The sequence below is a fragment of the Phytophthora parasitica genome (genome assembly GCF_000247585.1).
Source record: "Phytophthora parasitica INRA-310 unplaced genomic scaffold supercont2.3, whole genome shotgun sequence".
In the NCBI taxonomy this organism is placed as follows: domain Eukaryota; phylum Oomycota; class Peronosporomycetes; order Peronosporales; family Peronosporaceae; genus Phytophthora; species Phytophthora nicotianae.
Genome location: NW_008648989.1, coordinates 2,470,231 through 2,496,975, shown reverse-complemented (window position 1 = coordinate 2,496,975; position 26,745 = coordinate 2,470,231). Strand labels below are relative to the sequence as shown.

The 26,745-nt window shown below is 52.1% G+C and overlaps 12 protein-coding genes across 14 annotated transcripts; 3 read left to right on the top strand and 9 right to left on the bottom strand.

Annotated features, from left to right (window-relative positions):
- Nucleotides 1–235: 235 nt before the first annotated feature.
- PPTG_01929 (hypothetical protein) lies at nt 236–3,163 on the bottom strand (the record flags this gene model as incomplete). The annotated part of the gene is made up of 1 exon (XM_008895321.1): nt 236–3,163. One exon carries the CDS (start codon nt 3,161–3,163, stop codon nt 236–238), a length of 2,928 nt encoding a protein of 975 aa, XP_008893569.1.
- Nucleotides 3,164–4,177: 1,014 nt separating this feature from the next.
- PPTG_01928 (hypothetical protein) lies at nt 4,178–4,789 on the bottom strand (the record flags this gene model as incomplete). Its single annotated transcript, XM_008895320.1, has 1 exon — nt 4,178–4,789. The coding sequence occupies one exon, from the start codon at nt 4,787–4,789 to the stop codon at nt 4,178–4,180; it is 612 nt and encodes a 203-aa protein (XP_008893568.1).
- An 845-nt stretch (nt 4,790–5,634) lies between these two features.
- PPTG_01927 (hypothetical protein) lies at nt 5,635–6,194 on the bottom strand (the record flags this gene model as incomplete). The annotated part of the gene is made up of 1 exon (XM_008895319.1): nt 5,635–6,194. One exon carries the CDS (start codon nt 6,192–6,194, stop codon nt 5,826–5,828), a length of 369 nt encoding a protein of 122 aa, XP_008893567.1. The 3' UTR covers nt 5,635–5,825.
- A 658-nt stretch (nt 6,195–6,852) lies between these two features.
- Nucleotides 6,853–8,767, top strand: PPTG_01926 (hypothetical protein). Of its 3 annotated transcripts, XM_008895316.1 has the most exons (3): nt 6,853–7,096; nt 7,161–7,232; nt 7,302–8,767. In XM_008895316.1, the coding sequence occupies exons 1-3, from the start codon at nt 6,920–6,922 to the stop codon at nt 8,643–8,645; spliced, it is 1,593 nt and encodes a 530-aa protein (XP_008893564.1). In that variant the 5' UTR covers nt 6,853–6,919; the 3' UTR covers nt 8,646–8,767. The 3 variants fall into 3 exon arrangements, with proteins under 3 accessions (XP_008893564.1, XP_008893566.1, XP_008893565.1); XM_008895318.1 differs by having other exon boundaries at nt 7,161–8,767; XM_008895317.1 differs by having other exon boundaries at nt 6,853–7,232.
- Nucleotides 8,768–8,864: 97 nt separating this feature from the next.
- On the top strand, nt 8,865–9,614 carry PPTG_01925 (hypothetical protein). Its single transcript, XM_008895315.1, has 2 exons — nt 8,865–9,030; nt 9,111–9,614. The coding sequence occupies exons 1-2, from the start codon at nt 8,923–8,925 to the stop codon at nt 9,204–9,206; spliced, it is 204 nt and encodes a 67-aa protein (XP_008893563.1). The 5' UTR covers nt 8,865–8,922; the 3' UTR covers nt 9,207–9,614.
- Nucleotides 9,615–10,051: 437 nt separating this feature from the next.
- Nucleotides 10,052–10,510, bottom strand: PPTG_01924 (hypothetical protein; the record flags this gene model as incomplete). The annotated part of the gene is made up of 1 exon (XM_008895314.1): nt 10,052–10,510. The coding sequence occupies one exon, from the start codon at nt 10,508–10,510 to the stop codon at nt 10,052–10,054; it is 459 nt and encodes a 152-aa protein (XP_008893562.1).
- Nucleotides 10,511–11,156: 646 nt separating this feature from the next.
- PPTG_01923 (hypothetical protein) lies at nt 11,157–13,441 on the bottom strand (the record flags this gene model as incomplete). Its single annotated transcript, XM_008895313.1, has 3 exons — nt 11,157–12,653; nt 12,714–13,275; nt 13,341–13,441. The coding sequence occupies 3 exons, from the start codon at nt 13,439–13,441 to the stop codon at nt 11,157–11,159; spliced, it is 2,160 nt and encodes a 719-aa protein (XP_008893561.1).
- Nucleotides 13,442–14,798: 1,357 nt separating this feature from the next.
- PPTG_01922 (phosphoenolpyruvate carboxykinase (ATP)) lies at nt 14,799–16,700 on the bottom strand. The gene has a single exon (XM_008895312.1). The coding sequence runs from the start codon at nt 16,630–16,632 to the stop codon at nt 14,923–14,925; it is 1,710 nt and encodes a 569-aa protein (XP_008893560.1). The 5' UTR covers nt 16,633–16,700; the 3' UTR covers nt 14,799–14,922.
- A 1,350-nt stretch (nt 16,701–18,050) lies between these two features.
- Nucleotides 18,051–19,762, bottom strand: PPTG_01921 (hypothetical protein). Its single transcript, XM_008895311.1, has one exon. It carries the CDS (start codon nt 19,412–19,414, stop codon nt 18,167–18,169), a length of 1,248 nt encoding a protein of 415 aa, XP_008893559.1. The 5' UTR covers nt 19,415–19,762; the 3' UTR covers nt 18,051–18,166.
- On the top strand, nt 19,550–20,559 carry PPTG_01920 (UPF0468 protein). Its single transcript, XM_008895310.1, has 2 exons — nt 19,550–19,716; nt 19,791–20,559. Exons 1-2 carry the CDS (start codon nt 19,664–19,666, stop codon nt 20,365–20,367), a joined length of 630 nt encoding a protein of 209 aa, XP_008893558.1. The 5' UTR covers nt 19,550–19,663; the 3' UTR covers nt 20,368–20,559.
- PPTG_01919 (hypothetical protein) lies at nt 20,539–21,363 on the bottom strand. Its single transcript, XM_008895309.1, has 2 exons — nt 20,789–21,363; nt 20,539–20,699 (listed from the first exon to the last, which is right to left on the bottom strand). The coding sequence occupies exons 1-2, from the start codon at nt 21,265–21,267 to the stop codon at nt 20,612–20,614; spliced, it is 567 nt and encodes a 188-aa protein (XP_008893557.1). The 5' UTR covers nt 21,268–21,363; the 3' UTR covers nt 20,539–20,611.
- Nucleotides 21,364–24,508: 3,145 nt separating this feature from the next.
- PPTG_01917 (hypothetical protein) lies at nt 24,509–25,931 on the bottom strand (the record flags this gene model as incomplete). The annotated part of the gene is made up of 2 exons (XM_008895308.1): nt 24,509–25,153; nt 25,206–25,931. The coding sequence occupies 2 exons, from the start codon at nt 25,929–25,931 to the stop codon at nt 24,509–24,511; spliced, it is 1,371 nt and encodes a 456-aa protein (XP_008893556.1).
- Between the last annotated feature and the right edge of the window lie 814 nt (nt 25,932–26,745).

The following is a 26,745-nucleotide window of genomic DNA, read 5'->3' as shown; positions in this document are numbered from 1 at the left end:
TGGTCTCTTCTAAGCCGAAAATGCACTTTAAAAAATGAGTTCAAATCGCCAAGTGGGCAAAGGCGCAATATGCTGGAAGGTGTTGGCAACTTGTACGCGTTGCTTGTTCTTATATTGTTTTTTTTCTTAAGCAGTTTAGTCAAAAACGAGCGGTATGTGGATATATTGGCGACATACGTTGCATGTCAAGTCTTCGATCGTCCTGCTGCTCCGTGTCGTCCCTTTGATTGGCAATTTATCCATGGAACTCGGAATCACTGTCGCTCTCGTCACTGGACGGATACTGCGCTACATGTAGCGTGGGTGCAGTTGCAGTGGCCGGCGCTTGCGTCGCTTCTGTACTTGCTTCACTCTCCTTCGCTTCAGCGGAAGCACTCGGCTTCTCTTCAACAGCGGCCTCAGTAGTACTAACTGTTGGCTTCTCTTCATCATCATCATGCCGCTCGTTCTCAATAGAAGCCTCTACAGCCTCTACAGCGTCGGCCACTGCTTCGACAGCAATCTCTTGTGGTGGTGGAGGACCATCACTCACGTTACCATCACTCTCTTCTTCGATCTGCTGTGTTGGCTCCTGTAGCTGTTGGATGATACTCTTCGTACTGGACTTCAAGACCTTGCGAATAGCATTCAGCACCTGCTTGCCGTCGATAGCCGTCTCTTCTTCAAACAAGTCCTGGAAGCGGAAGAACATCTCGTTCACCGCTTCTTTAAACAGCGCCACCAGTCTTTCACGTTCCTCTGCGCCTCCTCCAGTGTGTGCGGCCACGGCCAGCATATCCTGCGCCTCGCGCTTGATCGTCTCTGCAGCGGCCAGTGCACGCTCGGCCGCTTGCTCACGCTCCTTGACGACAGCACAGTTCTCGCATTCTCCAGACGACACACGGCCAGACACCAGCACCTGTTCGTACTTCTCCTGTTCCAGATCTTTAACCTGTTGCTGCAATAACTCGATCTGTTCCACATAGATACGCTTCTCTTCAGCGGCCACCTCCGTCGTCTCCGAACTCGCAGGCTTCGACTCCAGCGCCGTCTCCAGCTCACGAACGCGTGCCGAGGACACGTCCAGTTTGCCGGTCAAGTCCTGGTTCTCTCTCTGCAGTTGAGCCACCTGTTGTGCAGCGATTTCTAGCTGCTTGGCGTCTCTCTCCGTCGTCTCACTCTGCGCTGTCAACTGCTTCGTCTGCTCCTCCGCATAGGCTTGAAGACGCAGTCGATCGTCGTTCACTTGCTGCAGTTGTGTCTGAAGAGAACGCACTTGTTGCTCCAATTGGGCCGTCGCAGTCGAGAGCTCCGACGTCTTGACCTGTAGAGCCACATCGTGCTGCTTCTTGGTCAACGCCAGCTCCTGCTCAGCCAGAGAACGGGCCTGTGTCTCCTTGGCCAGCTGCTTTTCCGCTCGAGAACGGGCTTCACGCTCGAAATTCAGCGCTTGTTTGTGCTCCTCTGCGTCGTTACTGGCTCCGTGTTGCTGCAGTTGATAGTACGCCGTCAATAGCTGTTGATACTCGGCATGCAGACGGTTCGTCTGCGTCACTGCAGCGTCCCGGGCACTGGCCAGAGCGCTCAACTCCGACGCAGCATTCAACTGAGAGCTGGCGGCCGACTGGTATCGCTCTTGTAGCGACCGCTTCTCATCCTGAAGACGCTGGTTTTGCTCCAACAGCTCCTCACATCGCTTCTCGTACGATGATTGCTGTTGGTGCTGCGAGTTAATCTGAGTCAGAAGCCTGTCATTCTCGTTAGCTAGTCGCTCGACGCCACGGATAACAGCAGCCACGTCGCTGGGGCCGGCACCGATACCAGAGCCAGAATTCGATGTCCCCGGAGCCATCCGGATCAGATAATCCACTTTGGCGTTCAGTTCCGACAGCATCGCGTCCATGGGACGTCCGCTTAGAGAATTATTGTTAAAAATCGATGAAGAAGTCGGAAAGCTGCTGTTTAACCCGAAGCCCATAGATCCAAACCCACTTCCAGTGGCACTCATGCGTTCACGCTCAAGAGCACGCGCTTGGAGCTCCAATTGTTGCTCTCGTTGTAGCAAACGCAGCTCCTTGAGCTCCATGTCGTTCTTAGACGCAGCGTCTTCTTCGTACGGTACGAGATCTCCATTCCTGGCTTCGTTTCTAACGCTGTTAGACCGGGAGGCCGCGTTGTTAGCGGAACTGGGACTGGAACGTCGTCGCGATGCCTTCTTCTCTGATGATGAAGCTTTAGGTGCTTCCTCCGTCGCTGCAGATGTGTTTACAGCTGGTGCAGACTTCCGTTGAGTGGCATTATGGCCTGTCTTGGTTTTAAACAGCTCAATCTCTAGAAGATACCAGTCCTGTCCGTTAGTCTTGCCTGGTGGGGCCAATACGATCCGTTTACCACCTTTTCTCATCCCCACAATACCCTCTTCTAGTGCTTTAATACGTTCACTACCGTCTCCAAGCCGAATTTTACGTAAGTCACCCTCACTGGCCTTCTCGAACGGCGCGTACTTGGTCACCACGTCGGCCGGGGCCGAATTGGCGTTGCCCACGACTCTCCATGCACTGAATGCAACAGCGACGGTGTCTCCGTTGCTTACTTGTTGAGTCTCGGGCTTTACGAACACCAGGTCGTCCTGAATCAGTGCACTCGGGTTCGACTTGGTCACGGTCTTGTCACTGCCCCAGATCTCGACGTGGATCTTGGCCAGAAACACTTGCCTCATGAACTCGGCCACCTGAGCATCGCTGGGGAATTTGACCGACCAATTAGCCCCCTGTTCGTCGTAAAAGTTGACGTAACTCTTTGCTTGAAGTGTGGGTTTAAAGGTCCCGAACTTGATGGGCACAGCGCACAAATGCTGCTTGGATGCGTTGTAGAAGAGGAGATTGTAGGCCGTCTCGGCCCCCACGATGACACAGCCCACAGCTGCTTTAGAACCGGCCGTGCTGCCCCCAAGTTGTACGTACTTGCGGGCCGTGGCGTCATATTGATACAGCGAGACCATGGTGGAGTACACGACGGCCGAGGCAGTCGAGGAGACGGCTGCCGGGGGTGTTGTTTGCTGCGGCTGCTGCTGCTTATGCGATGGCTCTCGAGGTGCAGTGTAGCGTAGTGCATCGTTGCCGCCACCGGAGGCCGATACGTCCTGGAAGATGCCGTTCAGGCGGGCACTCGGGTTCGAAGACATTTGCGGCGCGTGTACGGGAAGTTAAACGATGCGAGGAGGCTGGCCGGGATCAAGAGATGAAGGGGGGATGGCTGGCGGATGGCCACAAAGCGAGACGATGCAGGGAGCAGCACACACACACACGGAATGACACGCTGCTTTCTCTCTGCTTACGCCTGATAAATGTGACGACGATGCAACCCAAATATGGAGTGTCACACGTAGGTGGCGGTGTATTGGATTGATGAATGTACCCAAATAATTGATGTATTCTGCCTGGACCCGGATTACGGGCTCATTCTAATTCTGCGGGATCGGGATCGGAACAAGTTGAAGCGGCCAACACAAAATAATAATGTGTCTGACGTCGTGCGAATTGTGGACTTAAGTTGTTTGTCCTCGCGAATCGAGTTGTTGCATGCATTGGATATCGTTAAGCGAGAGGGCAAGTGATACGCAGAAATTTGAGCTGGGTCTCTGTTTCGCGAAGCATCGTCAATTTAAAAACACACGAACTTTGTATTGCTAACCGGTTCTCGGGTACAGCAAAAGCACACCGACAGAGAAAAAGAATACGGGAGCTCGACCTAAGTTTGAGAGGAGAGTTCATGGCTTAGCCATGGCAACGACACGGAAACGATGGCTGGATTATTTAAATATCCCGCACAAGTGTATAAGAAGTGTATAAGCGAACGAACCGTCACACACTCGTCACATCTCGACATACAAAAAAAAAAAAAAAAAATATTCGCGGATACGAAAGGCTCACTTGCTCGCGTAGATGCTCCCTGTACGGGATCCTGTTAATACCTCAAGCCAGAACACGGGGACAGCAGCGGCGCAAAAAAAAAATAAATCAAGAGGCGATAGAAAACAAAAGAGACAAACCTGATACTCTATTTTACTGAATAGCTGACCTCACGCTTTCGAGTGCAGGCCTCTCGGTATGAGCCTGAACGCATGTAGTGGCGCGCAACACAACGGCGTCATAACCCTCCGCCCTCCCATGGCCAGTCGCCCTCTTACCGAATTCGGTTAAAAACGCCGAGGACTCACGGCTTCGGGCTCCTTGATATTATTGACCCAGTAGTAGCGCCGCTTGTACTGATCTTTAATCATTCGCATTCGATCGCTAGCAGAAAACAAATGATCTTCAGGAATCTTGAACACTTGGGTAAGAACACTCACTGGATCGTATTCTTTTAAAATCCATTCCTGAAACATCATATGCCGGTATCGGGAGGCCGCCTCGGACGTTCGTAAGGAATCCTTTGCCCGCGAAATCATAAGGGCAAGCTGATCTTCGCCCTTGAAGCCCTCTCGAAGCGTAGCGTATAAAGTCGTTTTGTTCTCGGGATTCTTTGAATTAAAGAGATTGATATATAGCTTCAACGTTTCCATCTTTCGGCTTATCAACGATAATATGTCATCGTCTTTGATCTTCAATAGGTTGAAGACGTCCACAGCGGACTTCTGGCTGTTAAGCCAACCCTCCAACTGTTGGGTTTGTAACTTCGTTGCAATGTCCTTTGAGCTTGGAGCTTGCTTTGCAGTTACGAGTCCTTTGGCTATGGCAATTTCTCCGTATCGTGCGGTGAGCGTCCCAAGCAACGACTCCGCTCTGTTCGGGTACTTCGTGCTGACCATGTCCAAGTATTTGCTCAAAACCTCTAACTTTGGGCTGGCAAGAGCGCTATCCACGTCTCCGTTAAGCTTGAGCTTCGCTAAAGCATCAGCTGCAGACTTTTTCTGGAATAGCCAAAACTTCAACTTCTCTCCCTCGATGAATTTCAAATGTGCTTGACTTTATCGAATCTGTCATCTTGCTCAAAACGTTAATTGCCCTCTCTTCACTATTCACTTCAGTTGTTGAATGAAACCTTAACAGCCTTTCCGGATTCACCACCACCGAGGCGGAGACGCATGCAAGCAGGATGACAACAAGTGCGAGCCCAACACAGCGACGCATTTCTTAAAGAGCTTCGAAGTATGTCAACCTTTGCTAGAAAAGAAAACTGCAAACTGAAAGAAATATGGCGTGCCGGTATTTTAGTATTGGTAGCCGCCTGTAATCCTGATTAGACGTTTACGACAAACGTCTACCAACAAAAAAGATTACCATCGATCGACTTTTTCGACGCATGAAAAAGAAAGGTATGAAAGGATGATCTACTTCAGGGGCGAGCGAAACGTGCTTACAATGTACACTACAGCAGGACGATGCGATACCAGTGTTGGGATTGCATGTTCCAGCTCAATTTCAGGTAAGAGATTTTGATTGTCTTAAATGAAAACAATTTGCATTCTATCGATGAACCGCTTCTTTTTATCTTTTCAACATCCGTGGCGGTTCGTTGCAGAGGGCCTGCTTATTAGTTCTGACTGCGGAGTTTTATAGTTGTCTGTTCACTAGTAGTATTCTTCATACTGGAGTATTTTTTTTTACCCCAGTTTAGTAACGCTGACAATGTGTATGTCCCGAAAGGACCAACGTAATGCCAAGATTGAGGCTACAGTACCTCCGATTCAATTATATTGAAACAATGAAGCACTAGTAATCAGGTTTTATGAGTATGTTTCTCCAGAAAGTAAGAAGGGTCATCTTCTTAACCCACGAAATGACACCCGACGTAACCTTGTAGTTGATGAACTGACTCGCTGCGAACGAGAATAAACCTCGGTCCTAATCACCCGAAGCAGAATCCGGCTTGTCCAGTTCAGTAAAGTCGAAGACATCCGAAGAACTGGAAGCAGCGGTAGAAACTTCGTGGAGGGAGTCCTTATCAATGATGATCACCATTTTGCCGGTGATATTGCCGTATATGAAAGGCACGCTTTTGACGAAGATGTCGTCGGGTATTTCAGCCGATAGCTTGCTTTTGGCGACTGCATCGTGGGTGGTTGTGGCAGCAATGTCGTTGCTGCTCGCGAGAAGAACGATGGTAGCCGACAACAGGAATTGAATCACACGCATCTTGCTTGTACTCCCAGTCTTCAGCAAGTTGATGAATGAAAACTCTGAATGAAGGAGCGATATTCCCTGTTCTGGCATTTCTGTAAAAAAAAAAAAAGAAAGAGGGGGTATCTAGTTGTTGGGATTACCAGTTCAATGCTAACATAATACTGGCAAGAGCTTTGATTATGCTATTTAAGTACTTTCGATTCTCAACTTCTTTTTTTCTCTCGCATTAACATTACAAAGCCAAAGATATCAACACCCACCTTCCTTTTCTGGCACAATATATACCCCAGGAGAGGCCATGCTACACATTTATACATCACAATGGAGCATCCAAGATGTTACGTCTTCGACAAAGCCTCATCCACATATAGTGCGCGGCACGCAAGCGTGAATCTCTTCGAGGGATTGCGTCGATTTGCTAGTATTCCTGCAACTTAGTCCAACACGATAAGGGGATAGGCTCTGGGTTTGTTTTTAACTTGAAAGCTACACTAACCAGCGTTCGAAGAGATCCTTTGACAACGCCAATTGAAGGTCCCTACTTCCAGTGTTCGTCCCTAATTGGTAGTACGTCTCAAAAAAAAGTTGTAGCGTACCACCGGTATACATAAGTATATAACGGAGTTGCCACTTTGCGAATAATTTCATCAACCAAACTCACTTGTCAAATTCGCTTGTTCGATTATCGAAACGACGAATTTTAGTTGACCGTACGTCAACTCAAGCATTTCCATATTTCCCTGCCTGTTCAACATGAACCCTTTGGTTCTCTTCTTGGGTCAATAAAACACATTTGAATTTGCACCAGCAAAGAGATGAAGCTTCTGCTAACCGTCACTGCCGCGATTCTATTGGTGAAGATATCGACGGCATTGCATCGCAAGTTGCGGATCGCTCGCGGTCTGGCACCACTAAGCGGACCATCGGGCGTTTGGTTATTGGGAAATATGCCGGCATACATCAAGAACCGTCGTCGTATCTACCACTTCTTGGTAAGGACGCATCCAGTTCTCTTCTATTCGTAACTCTCACGTTCTTTATTTTCTTTCGTGTTAGGAGGAGCTGCTGAAGCAGCACGGGGGTAGGATGAAGATGCCGTGGCACCTATTCTTCGACGGGGCCATCTACGTAAGCAAGTCATAGTTAGAAATGCTGGAATAATTCTAATGATTCTAATGATATTGGTTCTGGGAACAGATCACGGATCCCAAAGACGTTCAGCACATTTTATCGACCAATGTCAGCAACTACGTGAAGCCACAAGGATTCCTGGACGCATTTCAGGAGGTCTTTGCGAACTCGTTTTTTGCTATGAACCACCACGCTCAAGCACCTGATGGAGGAGCTGGCTGGCGGCTACAGCGCAAGGTGGCTGCCAAGGTGTTCACTACCGCCAATTTCCGTGTGTTTACCGAAAAAATCTTTGCACGTCATGCAGAGGAGACACTCAATGCTGCACAAACTGAATCATTCAAGGCTGCAGCACGAGATGGAAACCAATCCGCTGACGGAAGCTTCTGCTGCGATATACAAGAGATCAGTGCGAGATACACTTTGCAGTCCATCTTCGACGTCGCGTTTGGTCTGCCGTTGAGCGACGTCGCGATTGCAGAAGATTTTGCCAAGCACATGAGCTTCGTCAACGAGCACTGTGCAGAGCGGTTGTTTGTGAAGCAATACTATAAAGTTCTTCGTTGGATTATGCCAAGTGAGCGAGAGCTCCGGTGGAGTACACGCGAGATTCGAGCAGTGGCTGATGCTGTTTTGCTTCGACGTCTGGGAGAATCCGAAGCAGAAATCAAGGCTCGATCAGATCTGTTGTCACTGTTTATATGCAAGTCTCGAGAGCTTGCCGCTAACGATCAATGTGGAACGGACGCTTCATCATTATTGGGACCCGAGACTCTCCGATCCATCATCTTGACGTTCGTCTTTGCTGGTCGAGATACGACGGCTGAATGCCTCACATACAGCTTTTACGCCATCGCTAGACACCCGAAAGTTCAGAAACGAATTGCCGAGGAGCTCGAGACTGCAATATCAAGCACCTCAACACCATTCACGTTCGAAGATGTGAAAAACATGAAATATCTCGAAGCTGTAGTTTATGAAGCGGTGCGGTTGTATCCAGCACTCCCATATAACGTTAAAAGCGCGGTCAAGGACGACTACCTGCCTGATGGCACCTTCGTGCCTGCAGGTGTTGACATCGTCTACAGTCCGTGGTTTATGGGGCGCAATGGCGCGTTTTGGGGTGACAACCCGTTAGAGTTCCGTCCCGAACGCTGGTTGGAGATGACCAAGCGTCCCAGTGCGTTCGAGTTTCCAGCTTTTCAAGCTGGCCCACGTATATGCCTCGGTATGAACATGGCCGTACTGGAAGCTAAGCTCTTCCTCGCCACCACGCTGCGCCGTTTCCACATTGCAATTGCACCTGGAGAGAAGCACGATCGTGGTTATGTGTTGAAGTCGGGTCTCTTCATGGACGGTGGACTACCGCTACAACTGACCCCACGACCCCAGCGCGCGGCATCAGCGTAGAGTAGTAGAAAGTCAGCACAGTAGCGTCGACAAGAACGGCTAGCGATGTCAGTAGGCAGATAGCTTTCGTCTTGGTCAATGGAAATCCCATTACTTCAAGTATGGAATTATTTATTCACTGATGGCCGATCGCCTTTGATTGCAACATTTCTATTTGTGTGAGCTGATCAGGCATGAGGTAACTCGAATGTTGATCCAGTTGTAAGAATGTTGTAAGAATGTTGCGCGAAGATTTCGGCGGTGGAGGGCCGCTCATTACAGCAGACTTGAGACGAATATGCCGTACCAAGTGCTGCCCGGCCTCGTGGTCATCTCCGTCGCCTTCTCGCTCATGGGCGTGGGCTTCGGCGCCGTCAACAAGTGGCAGGCCCGCAACAACATGCAGGTGCGTTCCACCGCCTTCCACGCTATCGGAAGAAGAGCGATGTCTAACAATAACTATGTATCTGCTATTCGGGAGTGCAGAGCAAGCTGGAGCTGCTGACGGACTGGGACCGCATGATGGACGAGCGCGACCGCAAATTAGCAGCCAGAGCGGCGGCGTTTAATGCGAAACAATAGCAGAACATCGCCGTATGAGGAGCGACCTCGACAGTGTTAAACGAGCGTCGCACACGACGATGCCGGATGCTGGATGACACCTCCTCTTTTAGCGACTTCGGGTGTTCAACTGGCTTCGACGCTCTACTGGCTTCACCGCTCTAGGGAGGAAGTGAAGTACTTGAACAAACAGAAAAAGTAAGCAGCAAACAGGAGAGCAGCGCACGCTCCACGATTTCGAGATGTAGTTGGTTATATACCCGCGTTCCACAGCTTATGACGATGAGTCTTCGGGTTTTCTTGAACTCGTGATACATGAAATAGACCCCTCACTACGTAGAAGCTGTCGTCTAGTGTTGACGCATATGACAAGCAGGTTTGCCGGTCTTTGGTTCTCTGCTTCATGACGAAGTTCATCTGTTCACTTGCAACTCACTTGGTATCTGCCATCGTGAATCTCGGCGCCAGTACACTCAGGCCGAACCTGTTTCAGTCAGGTTCAGCTCACAGAAAGATCGCATTGATTTAAGCAGCAGCGTCCTGTATGATGCCTGTGGGGCCAAGTAGCACTGGGTGTTTTGTGTTTTTGTCGACATGTTAGTTTAGTTAATAAGAAATCCGAGCACTGCCGCAGTCCGTGCGGTGACTCCACTAGTTGAAGCCAGGACGCGGTGCCGCACAGAACTCCTTCTCTCTCTCGCACCTTCACTACGTGTCTCGCCACCACGAAAGGCCGAAGATCTCATCGGGGAAATACTAGTACAAAGCGGGCAGTTCCGCGCGTCGTCACACATCTATACCCTCTCCTTTCTCGCTCACTCCCTTCCCTCCTCTCTCGCAGTTGGATCCTTCACGGCGACGGGTGCTTATGCCTTGGCTCCAGGGCAGTTACGGGCCCAGTGGCCGGTCTCTCCGCACTGATAGCACTTGTCCTCGCTCGGGCCGCTGTCGTCGGGGCAGTCGCGACGCAGGTGGCCCGACTGGCCGCAGTGGTGGCATTTGCGCGACTCGCGCAGCTCCTGTGGGCAGTCACGACGCAGGTGGCCGGTCTCGCCGCAGTTGTGGCACTTGGGCGGCTGCGCCTCCTCGGGGCAGTCGCGACGGATGTGGCCCACCTGGCCGCAGTTGTGGCAGGCACGGCCGCCGGCGCTCGTGGGGCAGTCGCGCTTGAGGTGACCGACCTTGCCACAGCCGAAGCAGGCAGCGCCGCTGTTGTAGCCACCGAAGCCGCCCTCCTGGGACGGTGCCTCAGGGCAGTCACGGCGGAGGTGGCCCGCCTGGCCGCAGTTGTGGCATTTGCGCTGGTCAGCTCCCGTCGTCTCCATACTCGTCTCTAGATATAACAAAAGATACGCCGTATCGCGGTCAGTTGCTTGTCCAGAATAGCAGCAGCAGGGCCAGCGACCGGGCCACTTCAAGGCCGGAGCCGCAGCTAGTCAGGCCGCCTCCACATCCCCGTCATTCATCCACCAAAGCTCACCTCTTGTCTCCGATTCTTCCGCAGAAATGACACGCGAAGAGCTCCAGGCCGAGCCAAGAGTCCTCCACGTCCGCCCCCGCGATTGGTCGCTGGGGCCTGAGGTTTTATGTTTTGAAACGGATGTGGATTGGGAGATAATATGGCGGACCTTGGGGAGGGATGACCCGTCCGATGCAGAAGCATTCGCTCTTAAGGTTTTACAGGCGTTGGACGACTGGGCTTCGCGTGGGCTTCGATGTCACTGTCGATGAGTCAACATCTTCCTGCACGCCTTGTTTCTCACACTTGGCCTAGTCGATCTGCAGGTGCGCAGCTCCCTGTAGTGTAGGCTCCGAGATGATAGCGATTTTCGCGGCACCAAGTCGGGTCAAAGAAACGGCACTGAACATGGAGCCAAGATGTCGCCCCGCCTCGCGCGGCCTTTGGGATCCGAGGTTTTATCCTTCCATTGGTCACAATCAACGTCAATTTCCAGCCAATCCAACGGCGGATCACTGGATCTTCAACTTGGTCAGCATTGCACGACGACGAGTGCGGAACATGGCTGCAACACCGGACTGAGCCAGGACGCCGCCCGCTGCGAGACCCACAGGTGACCACGACGTGTTGCACAGCCATCCCAGCCCTCGATCGACCCACTGGCGCAGCTTCGAGGCCTCGTTGGTCTCAGATGAGAGCCTGGCACCAGTAGACGGCCAATGATGCTCCACGAACGCAGTGAGAGACGGATTCCCGCGTTCCAGAGCTGGCAAGTATTCTTTTACAAAGGTTCTGGTCCACCACTGCGTGTCGTTATAGTTTAGGATCTTGGCTGTGGGCAGCGCTTGGTTCCACGACGTGTTCAACCTCGTAAAGTCATAGTAGTAGAGTTGTGCACGAATAGCGTCCGGTGGAGCATCAGGAAACGGGTCACGCGTCGTATCGAGGAGTTCTTTCACGTCACGAGAGCCTTCAAGAAGCTTAGCCACGAGATTCACGAGCCACGGAGCGCTGTGGTAGTCACCCAGTGCGGCAAACCACATTTGCCAGTCCAGTCGAGGCTGGAATGGAGCTATCAGCCGCGGAGCGGAACTCAAATCGCCGGGCTTGTACTTGAAATGATAGGATTTCCACGTCAATCCGCCGTCTTCTGTGCCCTCTAAAATGATCTCTGGTCGGGCAACAACGGAAACATGCTGCTCATTGGCCATTTTTACCGTTCCCACGCCAGTCATGGTACGAAACAAGCCATAAGCACTGGTGATACGGTACTTCTCGGTCGAATAATACGTGGAGATAGCAAACGAAGGCAACGACTGCTGGAACGACTGATCCAGCACCGAAAGAGTGACCACACTGCTCGTAAACACCCACAAACTTGCGACTGTTGCTGTCAGGAGGTAAATTAGCCGCAGGACGAGTAGTTTCCTGGTCGTAGAACTGTGCCCCGAGTGTGAGAAGGAACGCACAACTTGCCTACAGCTCGAACACACAACCAAGACAGCGGAGAACAGCGTGCAACGGGGGAGAATCAGTGCTAGCCATACCTGGATATCTCCCACAGTTGGTAACAGTCGGATCCTCGTAGCTAGCAGTAGTTCTAGAAAACTGTGGGTCTGTTTCCTGTCCTGAATCGTCAGTTCAAAAGCGTCCAGCCACGTGTACACGCAGAAGAAGAGACCGCAACCGAGCATCGCCTTCGCGGCCAGTGGATGTGTCTGGAATGTGTACCACGCCGACTCCACTCGAGTTATCCACGACTTTCGTTGATTTGACGTATCACTCCCGCAATCTTTTGCTCCATTGTCGATATCCAGAAGAACTGCTGCTAAAATGATGGTCAGCAGGTTGAAAAAATTGTAGTTTCCCGTGAGGAGGATGGAAATTTGCAGCACGATCTGCTGAATGGCACCGATTCTTCGCAACGTGGGGTGAGGCGCGATTAGGAAGAATGTCCACGGGCCTTCGATCAGCAGTGTGACTGCTACAGCTAGACGATTGATGATCGGCTAAATCGTATACACCAAGTCAGATGAGAAAACAAATTACGTCGTATCAAGAGCACTTACCGGAGCTTGCAACGCGTACCAACTGAGAGGCAAAGGAAGAGGCTGTGTGGCGAAGTGGAAGTCCAACGCCGTGAGTCCAAGCCAAGTAGGGCAGCGCGATTGGATCTTGACGGCACCGGACATGAGCATGAACTTGAAGAACAGAAAGCGCAGAGTCCACACGGCGGCTGCTGGTGTCTCGAAGGTGTCATCTGGCTTGCCGCGGTGCCACCACGGAGCCATTAGGACGGCCAGAACGCCGATCTCCAGCAGGAACGAGTCCCATTGGAACTGCATGAACGTCTGACCGCACTTCACGATGGATAAGTAGCATATCCACAAGAGCGTCAGGGGTCCTGTAGTACGCCATGCCGGCTGTACCATGCCCAGCAGTGCAATGGTGACTCCTGCGAGACAAATCACCTCCATGCAGAAGCTCGGGGTCCATTGAAATGGCTCGTGTAGCCATACGAGCGTCGGGAATTTATCGGCGATCCACTCGAAAGTCGATACGCCGTGCGATTCTGATGCGTTTCCAACCTTTACGCTGCGCAGATAGACGTCCACGGGTTGGATACCATTCCTATGAGCAAATATTACAAACACACATGAGCAAGAACAGGAGGAGCTAGCAGCGAGTTCACGTACTCGCCATAGAGGCCGCGCACTTGAGTTCGGATGGAAGCGAAGGCCAAAGCGTACACCGTGCAAATGCAAATGAGGAAAAACTCTCTCGGGAAGCGCAGCATGGTCGCCGTCGGCCACACTTCTTCAGGGCAGACGCCGTCGGATACGCCGTCGGAAAAAGCTTCGGTTCTTGAACCGGTAAGAGGAAGTTTTATGGTGTGGACTACACGTTTTGGTGAGAATTAGAAATGACCGTGACCATTATTTTTAAATAGTTGCATAAAATGTTTTAAAAACATTTTTACAACTTTTTACAGAAATGACCAAATGAACATTTTATTTTAAATAATGATCATACGTTTTAAGAAATGATCAAATGATCATTTTTAAATATTATGTTCATGTGATCATTTCGTAAAAGATTGCGTAAAAGTGTTTGTGGCGTACTGCTTGTGAGCCACATGGATTATATGTTTGTTAAGATTTAAACTATGTAGACTTACCCCCAAAAGGTGGAAAAAAATGGTAAATGTTGCGCTTTTGTTGGTATCACTGCTTTTAAAAATGATTGAAATATATTTTTAAATGAGAACAATTAATACTATTTATTTTTATTTCTTAAAAAAGAAGCTTTTGATCAAAAATCTGGCAGTTCGTAAAATGTTTCTATTTCTGCTTTCTTTGAAGTCAAGAAAAGCAAACTGTTTCTATCGCTTTCTTTTTAGAAGTTCTCATGTTTTAGTACCATGGTATCGTCTTCAAATCGGTTTGTCGGTTTGTTATGAAGACGCTTAAGCCCGCTCCGCCTGTCATCGCTCGCCAGAAACCAAATCCACCGCTCTAGTGAGGCAATTGGGATGGCAGCTATAGTAAACTCCCAACTGGCAAAGCTTCTGGCCGCCTTCAGCTCTGCACCAATTGGTTGGAGCAATCGTTCTAGATGAAGTGGAGGAAGCCAAAGCGTCATTAATACCGAAGTTCAGCCAGGGTGACGAAGCTACAAGATTAGGCATGTCGGGATGTATGTGAACGTGGTCATAGCGGCGACCATGCTGAAATGCATGCTGGAATACATGCAGCCCGGCTGCAAAATTTCTCAACAACAACAGTGCGGCTACCATGTGAAACGGTAGAAATAACTCGGCCATCTCGAATAGTAGTTGAAATGGTCGGGTTCAGCTAGCACAGACAGTGAACACTTGCCTTTCATAATTGCCGGATTCGAGTTCTTTGGCTATGTTGTCCATGTTTAAGACCAGGTTTCGTGTGGAGTAACTTGGGGAATTGATACATGCTGGTGTCAACACCGTCGGGTGCGCCGAGCGAGCATTCATTACAGTAGTACCGCGATTGTTGCAGGGTGAAAGGAAGACCGTCACATTACATGCTCACAGAGCATTGTACAGTCCCGGGTTCTGGCGGGGCACAAGACATGCGATCTCCACCACTCTGCAAACTCACCAATATTCACAAGCTGATCTGGTGTATGCAGTTCAGTCTGCAATTACTAACTTTTTCACACTTTTTCTCATTATTTTGCTCGTTAAAGAGATCTAGAGTGCGTTGCTGATCAACACAACCTAGTCGCCTACCCGATACTAACTTACAGCTTGGGGCCGAACTTGGAGTAGTCCGTGACGCCGGGAGACACGTACTTCTTGAAGTTCTCCTGGAACATACCGGCCAGCTTCTTGGCCGTGACGTCGTAGGCCTCCTTGTCACTCCAGGCCTCACGCGGGTTCAGCACGTTCTCGGGGATTTCGCCGAGCTTCTTGGGCACCGAGAAGCCAAAGTTGGGGTCCTCGGAGAACTCCGAGTTCTTGATGGAGCCGTCCAGGATGGCGTCAATACAGGCGCGCGTGTCCTTGATGCTCATGCGCTTGCCCACGCCGTAGCCGCCACTGGTCCAGCCGGTGTTGACCAGGTAGACCGACGTGTTGTGCTTCTGCAGCTTCTTCTGCAGCAGGTCGGCGTACTTGGTCGGGTGCAGGGGCAGGAAGGCAGCACCGAAGCAGGCGCTGAAGGTGGCGGTGGGCTCCGTCACGCCACGCTCCGTACCGGCGACCTTGGCCGTGTAACCGGACAGGAAGTGGTACATGGCCTGGCCGTCGCTCAGCTTGGACACGGGCGGCAAGACACCGTAGGCGTCGCACGTGAGGAAGACAATGTTGGACGGGTGGCCGCCGCTCGAGGTGGGCTCGTGGTTGGGGATGTGGTAGATCGGGTAGGACACACGGCCGTTCTCCGTCTTGGACGTGTTGTAGAAGTCGGGCTCCTTGGTCTCCGAGTCCACGAACGTGTTCTCCAGCAGAGCATCGCGCTTAATGGCGTTGTAGATGTCCGGCTCGTTCTCAGCGCTCAGGTTGATGGTCTTAGCGTAGCAGCCACCTTCAAAGTTGAAGATTCCATCATCGTCCCAGCCGTGCTCGTCGTCTCCGATGAGGTAACGCTGCGGGTCGGCCGACAGGGTGGTCTTACCCGTGCCCGACAGACCGAAGAAGAGGGCGGTGTCGCCGTTCTTGCCCTTGTTGGCCGAGCAGTGCATGGCCATGATGCCGTCGAGCGGCAGCCAGTAGTTCATCATGGAGAAGATGCCCTTCTTCATCTCACCGCCGTACCACGTGCCGCCAATGACAGCCACATCCTTCTCAATGTTGAAGGCCACAAACACCTCCGAGTTGAGGCCGTGCTTCTTGTAGTCCTTGTTCGTGACCTTGCAGGCGTTCACAATGGTGAAGTCCGGCTTGAAGTCGGCGATCTCCTCCTTGGTCTGAGGACGCAGGAACATGTTGGTCACGAAGTGGTGCTGCCACGCGAGCTCCGTGATAAAGCGCACTTTCTTGCGCGACGCTGGGTTGGCGCCGGCGTAGCCGTCGAACACGTACACCTTCTCGGCCTGGCCGTAGTGCTCGGTCACGGTCTCGTACAGCTCGTCGAACACCTCGGGGCTCACGGGCTGGTTGATGTCGCCCCACCAAATGTTCTTGTTGGACGGAGCCTGGTCCACAATGAACTTGTCCTTGGGCGAGCGGCCCGTGAACTTGCCCGTGTCGATCGTGTACGTGCCGTTCTTGACGAACTGGCCCTCGCCGTTCTTCTCCTCGTGGGCGGCGATCTCGTCGTAGCTCAGGTTGCGGTGCACCTGGGTCTTGGCGTTCGTCACGCCGAACTTCTCAATGCCCAGCGACGCAGCAGTCGCGTTGGCGAACGTGCGCAGGGCAAAAGACGACGAGAAAGCGGGCGAAGACTGCGCCATCTTCATGGCTCCGAGGCGCTGCACGCGCAGGCTCGCACGCAGGGCAGACGTGAACATGGTGCGGGTCTCGAGGGGCTTCTAGGACGGAGGCGAATTGAGATGTGAGCGTAGAAAGATATAAGGTCGCTTCGCATTTTGGTGCTGACGTTGTGGGGATCACGAATGGAGGATGGGGATTGGCGGATAAAGGACGCACCATTTGGTCCAATCTGAGCCCTACTCCCGAAAACCTTTTTTGGCCAATGGAAACACGTGAGATGCAGAAACACGCGCGCTGCTTGGATTTGATTGGTCAAACATGGCCTGTCGTTTGCTCACGACGGGATACTTCAACCAAATTGCGCGTACGTGGCCGGGCAGAGCCCTGCTGCTGGCCACCAGTGCCGTCGTGTTCGGCGGCGCGAAACATCGGCGCGTCACGCAGCGAGCGTCTTGCATTGCAGTTCCCCTTTCAGCAAAGCGTATGATCGGACAACAACTGGAAGGCAGCGTCCGGCTTGCCAGCGACAGCGCGCTGGTGCCTCAACTCGTTGGCTGAGCGGTCAGCATGCCGGCAGGCGCCATTGTCAGTGCCACTTGTGACGCGCTTCTATCACGAGGAAATAGCAATCGAGAGAGCAGAGCGGATTTGCACCTCTTCAACTGCAGGAGTGTCGATACATTTTGATAGTATCGCCAGCTCCGTCACATGTGGAGACCCAGCGTCCGCACTCGAGCCGGTTGAAGACCTTCACTGCCGCGCTCACCGCATGAGTTTCCAGTGGGTCTGCAGCGAGCAAGAACCCAGCAAGACAACGTTGCAGACAGCCCAGCCTTACCACTTGTTAAAGGGGGGACACTTGTGGATACCGCACCGCCGCACACAGACGATGACCACAGTGCAGACGTAAAGATACGCTCGCGAGCAGCACGCCAAGCACCAAGAGATTGTTCCTGTTCGACGCACCGAGCTGGGCTGCACTGCGCAGTGTCCGCCGCAAGCGGGTAATCAGGCTGATTGCTATTGTGGAACCCGTCGATGGGCTGCCCTGCTGATTTTTCCAGATCCGGACACCATAATCTACCGCTGCAGTCCGCTATCATCAAGGCATTTGCCTCAGATTCCAGGCTCTAGGATCTAGTCTAGGCAGATTGCTTGCAGAGCACGGCTTCGCTGGTGTAGTGACTGCGGCGTCATCATGAGCAAGTGCACAAGAAACACCAACCAGCCCCACCAACATGCGGACTGAGCGAATACGTCCACCGGTTGACAATTTTTGCAAGCACAGCGCGATTGTTCGGTGTGGTAATACCAACGACGTTGATATAAGTCCCAATTGGATCGTTGTAAAGCAAAGTGTTCTTCTGCATGTGGTGTTATACAGCGTAGCCGTGATGACTTTGCTTTCTGAATACCCTCCAAAGCACCCAGATATACCTGTCAACAAATGAATGAAGACCTCTTAGTAGTGCTGCTGCAACACGAACACCGTACGTCTACATGTACTACCTTATGATATAGTAGTAGTTGAGGTGTCGCTATGACGATAGATTGGCATCACCAGCAGCAAGTTTCCAATAAAATATATTCTGTACAACTCTATCAGGCAGTTCACTGCTCTGTTTTCCCCTTCTCGTCATGGCTAACTGCTTTAATGCGCTTTGCTTGCTCGCCGACTTGGTTTATACCAAGTGCGCGTTCAAGAATCCCTGCAGATTTCCGCTCTCGTCGCTTGGGTGGCTTCGGATTATCATGGATGCTTTCAATGTGGTGTTTCAGTACCGTCTTGTAGCCGAACCGTGCCGTACAACCCTCACGCGGACACGCAAAACGCTTCGATTTGCGTTTGTCATGCACTGCGTTATAGTGCGTCATCAGGTTTGATTTTCGCGTGTAAGACTTGTTACAACCGTCCATCGGACAGGTATACTGCTTGCGATCATCCAAAGACTCGAAATGAGTGCGAAGATGCGCACGCAGATACTGCTTTCGCGAGAAAGTCTGGTCGCACACAAGGCACAAATGCGCTGGCGTTTCCTTAGCCTCTGCATCCACATCGTCTTCTGCTTCCTCTTTACCGTGCTCCGTTTGCTTGTGGGTATTAAGTTCTTCTTCGTCGAAGCATATTTCGCCGCAATCGCAGACGAACACTTGGGTGTCTGCATCTTTATTAGCTTCATGCTTTCTCTGATGTCGCGTTAGCCAAAACCTTTTGAGAAAACGTTCGCCACACTCCTCACACTCGAAAGGCAATACACCAGTGTGAACGTACGAATGAGCTTGAAGCTCGCTCTTCTTCTTGAACCCCTTTAGACACTCACTGCATTCAAATGGTAGATTGACGTTCCGATGCGAGCGCTTGATATGTCTCGTCAAGCCATGATTATAGGTGAATCTGGCCTGGCAAAGCTCGCACTTGTATGGCTTACGCTCCTCCAGCGACTGGGTCGAACCTCGAATGTGGACTGTTTCAACGTGACGCGTCAGATGCTCTCGCTTCGAGTAGTACTTATCGCAGCCTTGATGTTGACAAGCGAACGGCCGATGCCGCGTGCTTTGGCTGTGTGCGACCAGCTCCGTTGATAGCAGGAATTGCTCGCCACATTCTGCACAATTGAGATGGACGGAGTGTGCGTTGCTCTCCTCAAAGTGGTCGTCATCGCACTTGACAAGGTTATCGGTGCTTTCGTCTTCGCTTGTCATTGTCACACCCGCTGCACCATTTTCGCCTGGAGTTTTACACACTTCGATAGCTACGTCTGAAGTTTCATCTAGACGTCGACGCTTGGTTGGTCTCGGCGAAGAGGCCGAAGGAGCCGCAGGCTCCGACGGGAGCAGCACCCGCACCGCTGCTGACATGGCGGGACCAAACCACTGGTGCTGACGTTTGCCACATAAATTATGCTATTCATGGTGTGGGTCACATCAAGATAAATCGTTTATCCGCCAATCAAATTGCGTTTAGTTTCAGCGAATCAGATAACACCGAAACTCCTGATGTTGAAGCGACGTCCATTTCGGTACATGTAGGTCATAACCGTCCAAGGTGTCGTCGTACTCGTCGCATTCCTCGTGCAACGAGGTGCTGCATTTCGCTGTTTGCACACGATGTTCAAGAACACGTTCCAGTCGGGCTTCCTGTCCATTCTCTACAGCATCGGGTAAGTATATGCCAACTCTTGCTCCTCTCAAAACATAGAGTCTCATCGATCCTGTGTATATGTGCCAATTGCAGGAGCAAGCCACTACAGATTTGGGACAAACAGGTGCGCAATGGCCACATCAAGCGTATCACGGACCAGGACATCCAGTCGTCAGTGCTGGAGATCATGGGTACGAACGTCAGCACCAACTTCATCACGTGCCCGGCTCAACCGGCCAAGACACTGGGTATCAAGCTGCCGTTCCTCGTCATGATCATCAAGAACCTCAAAAAGTACTTCACTTTTGAGGTCCAGGTGCTGGACGACAAGAATGTGCGCCGTCGCTTTCGAGCGAGCAACTATCAGAGCTCAACGAGAGTCAAACCCTTCATCTGTACCATGCCGATGCGTCTAGATGAAGGTTGGAACCAGATCCAGTTCAATCTCTCGGACTTTACACGCCGTGCGTACGGTACGAACTACATCGAGACACTGCGTGTGCAAATTCACGCCAACTGCCGCATCCGTCGCATCTACTTCTCCGACCGCCTCTATTCCGAGGAGGAGCTGCCGCCTGAGTTTAAGCTGTTCCTGCCAGTGCCAAAGGCCAACAACGCCACATCCAACGAGCAGCAGAAGGTCGCTTCACCAGCAGAGCAGTTTATGTAGGCACGTAGGCTATTATTCAGGTAAATGATTTGGAGGTAGCTTCACCAAACTCCACCTCATCAGTTTACCCTGGACCTTAATCTATACCCTTCATTTCATCTTGTGCTTACTTTAGTACACTACTTAGATTTAAGGCTAATGACTGCCTAAAATGTCAGTTTGAATGCAATATATTGGTTATCAAAGCTCTAGCTACTGTCATGTAGAAGCGTTTGTGGTTGGTTTGCTGTGCATTGGAGCTGGCTCACTTCCGGGATTTACCCTTAGCAAACTGATCGGCAAGCCACTCGATGCCTTCTTCGACTCCACGGCCTGTAACCGCGTTGCTTGCACTGCGTAGGAATACCACATTTCTAGTTACTTCGCGACAAATTGACAAAAAAATACAAACTATAAAAACTGTGCAATTGCGCTCACTTACGTAATGTGCCAGGACTTGCTTCCAAGACTGTCGAGTTCTAGGTGTTGCATACACTCGACGGGCGTGAGTGAATTAGGCAGATCCATCTTGTTGGCGAAAAAGAGAATTGGGACTTTTTTGGACGACAGTTCCTTGTGTTCCACGAGCTGCTCTAGCTCGTCTTTGGCCACACACATGCGGATGGTGTCAGTGGAGTCTAGCACGTAGATAATAGCCTGCACGTCGCTGTAGTAATTCTCCCACAAACTTCGATAGCGACTTTGACCGGACATGTCGAAAACAGTGAAGTTGAGATTGGACTTTGTAAATTCCTCAACCTGGAAGCCGATGGTGGGGACGACCTCACGAGATTGACTCTTCTTAGGCTTCAGATGATTCACAAGTGTCGTCTTGCCACTGTTATCCAGCCCTACAACGAGGATACGGACCTGCGTCTTCTTGATACCCAGAGCATTCGCTAACACCTTAAAGAGCCCCATCCTTTTAACTTGAGGCTCCTTCCTGCCTTGGTTTCGCAATTCAGCGTCCAGTGAATGAAAGAGATGTCTTTGAATAGCTCTTAGCGCAACCGTAGGAATTTCGCTCCCAAAACACAACTAACGCTCTAATTTTAGGAAACATAGTAACCAGATGAGAGTACTAACCAGATCATGAGACTATTAATGAGGAGTATTATAGCCGTTCAACTATGATATCAATATCATTGAAAATAATACTATTATCACTGCTATTAATAATGAGACTGAATTCCCAACAAAATACAATGCTCCAAACCTGAAGCATTTTGCGTTTTTTATCGTTGTTTCTTCACTTTCAACGCCTCTTTTGAGTGGAAACAATTTTTTTTGTGTTGATAGCGTGTCTTGTCAAATGGACTGTGGTTTTGGCGACATCTGAGTACAAGGTCGATCTCACCGTCCATGAGGCAAAGCACCACCGTCCTCTGCTTAATTCCAAAATCGTGTCTGGTCTGGGCAGGGGGTGACTTGTTATTTGTAGTGACATCAACCTGGCGAATCGGCAGATACGTGGGAGATTCAATCTAAGGCACCGAGTTTGAAATTTCTCCAGCAGAAAGCCATGGAGCAGATGCGATCTTGGTCAGAACACGAATTTCTACATGCCACAAGAGAGTAGAGCCAGAGCACTGGCCGTCTAGCAAGGTGGAGGGTGTCTCACACTGAAAAAACTCGAGGCTGCACTTACGCTATTTGAATGGCCGCTGATGTAATAGGGAAGATCACGTAAAAACTCAAAAACTCAAAAAAAAAAAAATAATAATAATACCCACTTTACATTTGGGCGATCAGCACCTTAGTCTTGTGTGTTACCACCACCAATAGCATACAAGGATACACGAGCGAGACAGATCGTTATTGAAGTTCACGATCTAGGTATTCGGCGGTATCTCGCATTTGACGGCTGCGGTGAGCGAGAACGCCTGAAGCACCCCATACAGTGCTGCCATAGCACAATAAGTCTGTGTGGGCACCATAGAAACTGGATACCACAACACTATGCTTGCCAGCACAGTTCCCAGCACAGTACAAGCTGACGCGCGGGAAACGCGCAAAAGGGGTGCGGATATGGGGTGAAACCGGTCGCTCTGTGGCGTCCAGCGTCGCACCAACCCATTTTTGTGTGACCCACATCATTTCCGAAAGCCGTCCACTGAGCAAGCATGCCGCGGGTGAGCTGGCAAGAGATCGCCGTGGATGTCGACGCCGCTGAGGCCGAGGCGGTGATGGCTAGGCTCAAGTTGTTCGACATCGACAAGAGCCAAGCTATGGGGTGCACGATCTGTCTGGGCGCCGATCACAAGATGAGATATCGCCTGCTGGAATGCAGCTCTCAGTCATGCGCCGAGGCGAGCCCGGTGAAGTGCGGTTAGCGGGGCAAGCTGGTCACATGCTTGAGTACCGAGCACGCGTCCATCTTCAGCACAACTCGCCCGCCGCCGACCCAGGGCGCAAGAAGCTCACGTGGCCCACAAGGCGTTCTGCCGGGATCTGACCCAGAACCACCTGCGCCCGATGCGCATCCGGCACGCGCTGGCACGCAAGTTTGCCACCTACCTAGAGGATCTCCCGCCGCTGAAGACTGTGCAAAATTTCGTGAATCATTACGACCGGGCGCAGATGGACAACCATGACCGCGTTCAGGATCTGACAGCTTGGATCCGTGAGCACGCGTACGACGGCTCGGAGCCCATGACTGAGCCCTTCACCTTCACGTGGGAGATGGACAACGCCGGCTTGCCGGTAGTCGGCAACGGCTCGGACAAGAGGCCCTTCCTGGTGGGGATCAGCACAAAAGCGCTGATGCTGCGACTTATGGTGCCCCCAGAGAGTTTCATCCTGCACCTGGATGGAACCTACAAGACCAATCAATGCGACTACCCCGTGCTGGTAGTCGGCGTGTCTGACCGCTCGCGCAGATTTCACTTGGTAGCGATATTCGTTATGTCGCAAGAGACACAACCCATGTTCCAGGCTGCGTTGCTGTCTCTTCGGCGCCTCTATTTTTGGATCGCTGAGGAGCATCTGACGGTCCACTACGCGATGGCGGACGGCGACAGAGCGCAGTGCAATGCTCTCACTGCAGTGTTCGGCGATAATCCGCGCTTCCGCTTCCTGATGTGTTTCTTTCATGTGATGAAGCACATTCAGGAGCGGGTTAAGCTGCTTTCCTCGGATGCCCAAGCTCGGGTGTTGCGTGAACTCTACGATCTGCACTTCGCGCGCAATCAAGGGCACTATATCGAGATGCTGCACGCAATTTGGAGGCGCTGGATGGCCGAGCCGACTTTAGTTCCGTTTGCTCAGTACTTCTACGGGCAATGGCTCACTGGTCACTTCACGGCGTGGCAGATGTTCACCACGCCAAGCGGGTTCGCTTCAACGAACAACCCGGCGGAGACATTCAAGTTGAAGCACGACTACACGCTGCGCCGGCGGACCAAAATGGGAACACTGATGCGCGAGTTGAGCGCCTGCTGCCAAGACCAGTCTAGTAGCGTCCGCGCATTCGAGTTCGCGGTGTGCCCAGCACCAACCCTCGCACGGAGGGTGTCCGAGATGGTGCGTGAAAGGTTGCTGGGCGTGGCCAAGACGTCGAATCTGTGCGCGCTGGATCCTGCTGCATTCTCCATGTGATATCACTGCCTGCTGCGCGCGTTCCCGTTGCACCGAATAAGCGCAGCGAGGAGGCGATCGCTGTGACCGCACAGATGGTCTCCAATTATGCAAGGAAGGAAGGAAGTGGAAGGTGAGCCTGTGGACGGGTGGGGAGTGGATGTCCAGCGTCAGTGGTGTCCCTGTGACTACTGGTTTGCTTTCGGAGCGTGCGTTCACGCGCTGTTCGCGCTCCGTGTCACCGCACACGTCGACAGCAGCGGCAGAGAAGTCCTCATTAGCCGTCGGAAGAGAAAGCGGGGCGAGGTTGCCGTTCTTCCAGACCTTGGACGCCCCAGGACGATTGAACTTGCGCTCAGTTTGGAGTGATCCAGCGCCTGCAAACCTTTGAACTACGGCGATATCCGTTCACGTGCATATCTACTTGCATACGTCTAGTGCAATACGTGTGAGGGATCTTCGAATAAATGTATATTTCTTATGGATAGCTCCAGCGTTCATACACGGCGAATAAAGGTGGCTTTCAAAGGTCATATTATCGAGTAAGCACTAGTGCTACGCAGTAGACGCGAGGACTTTCATCTGCCTACTCTTCTTCGCTACTCTCCTCCTGCCCCCTCTGGTCCTCCCAACATACGTCACACGCACACTTGAACCAGTGCTCGTCCCCGTAGTGGACGGTCACTTTCGCGCTAGCCTTCACGTTCTTGATCATCTTGACCAAGACGCGCACTCGGGAGCGGGTCTGCTGCTCCACGAATGCTGCATTCGGCTGGCATGCGTGCGACAAGAAGCGCGTTATCGACCCGCACCTCAGCGCATCCACGTAGACGTACTTGCCCCGCACAGACTTGGCGTTGTACAACATTGTGTAGCCGCTATTATGCTTGCGTGCTTGAGCCGGTTGACCTTCAACGGCGGCCGCAAACTCGGTCAGCTCCCCACAGTACTCTCGAATCACGTCGCCAACGTCCAGCGCCGTGGTGGTGTACACACCGAGACCGACCCGGCCGGTGTCGAACAACTTGAGCGTGTCCAGTGTCCGCGGAGCGTTGCTGCACGTCGCCCCAAGCTTGCAATACTTGGGGGTGCAGAACGACGCGGATGCTACGTTCGAGCACGTGTCCAAGAAGCAGCCCCCGAAGCATCTACAGCGGTCGACGCTCCCAATGTCGGGGAACTTTATTCTGTTGCGCTTGCACGTCGTGATTTGCTCCACTTCGACCGGCCACTGCACAGCGCGGCAGAGAGAGCGCCCCTTCTTGGATGAGGGCTCCTCGTACGACTTTCGCCGGGCGTGCAGCTTCTCCACCTCTTTCAACACCTCGGGGCTCTTCCTCGAACTTCGCGGGCTTGAACGCCTTCGCGTGGTAGATCACGTTCCCGATTCTCGTGATCGCGCGCTTGGCCAGGTGCCGGCGCTTCCGCGACCTGGGCACGTGCCACTGGGCCCGCTTCTTGGGGGCCTGGTGCCGGACCTTGCCGCGCGCGTGTCGGTTGGGGATGGCCCGCATGTAGGTTGCCGCCTTTAGGTCGCTGACGAAGCTTGGCTGGTCACCGGGTGAAGCCACCTGCAGCTCCCTATCCTCTTCGGAGGACACGAGGTTCACAATCTCGATCACGGACGACCGCACGAAACTTTCCTCGCTTGCATCACCGGCGTTATACGTGGGGGAAGCCCCTCCGCTGTCCGCTGGCGCTGAAATCGCGCTGCTGGGAGCGCTGGGCACTGGCACGTCCTTCAACCCGGACACCAGAACAGGGGAGCTGCATACGCTGCTCTGAGGTGTCTCTGGGACGATCTCGTCGCACTGGTCCTCTAGCGCCTCGCGGACAGCTTGGAAAGCGGCTGCGACCGCTCCTTCCAGCGCCGTTTTGAGCGCGCCGGCACGGTTTGGAGCCACGAAGGTCCCAGGAACCAGCTGGAAGGTCCGCAACTTGCGCCAAACACCAGCAACGGGCTTGCTGGACCGCGCCTTGATCAGCTTGACCATCATGTCGGTCGTCATGGCCTCGTTGGTGTCCACCGAGATCGGGAAGTTACCGCTGCCGCCGCCGTCAACACTGGTGACGACGGCGCGGCGAAACCCTCTGCTGCCCCCCCCCCCCACGAAAGCGCGCGAGAAGTACTCTATCACGTCGCCAGGGTGGAGCGCCTGCGGGGGCAGGAGACAAGTCCCGGACCAATCATCAGCCTATTTTAATTGGCGAGGTTGCCAGAAGTAGATTACATGTAGCAAGTTTATTTTAAATGCAATTATTAATAGATGTACGCTGTTAATACTGCCTTACAAAGAGAGTAAAAAAAGCGTTCCGCTCTACAACATGGCTGACACCGTGGACTTTGTTGGCGAACACAATTAGGTGATCTGTCAGCGAACTGGTGCAGGTAGAATCAGAAGGTGCTCCAATTAGAGCTCTTGGTAAGCACAACAAGACCAACGAAGACGTAAATATCGCTCCCAGTTAGTGTACGATGCAGTAACTTGACTGCGAAGTACACTACCTGGGACATCAACGCGCTTTCCACGTGTAGCAGTAGTCACTGTGCTATTATTGGCATGTGGAAAGTACGTTAAAGGTCAATCATACGTTTTGCAACTTCCTCAAGTATGCACAACGAGCGGTACCGTACAGTGGTATCTTGGCATTTGCTTTCATATTGCGGCTGCATTTAACGCCCATTTGGTCGACGACTTTTTAGTTGGCATTTGACACGATGCGCCTGGAAGAAAATTTGGATGGACACCCCGGGCGATAAAGGACCCACAACGAAGTGTTCTGATTGGCTAGGGAAGAGATATCCAGAACGACGAGAGCCAA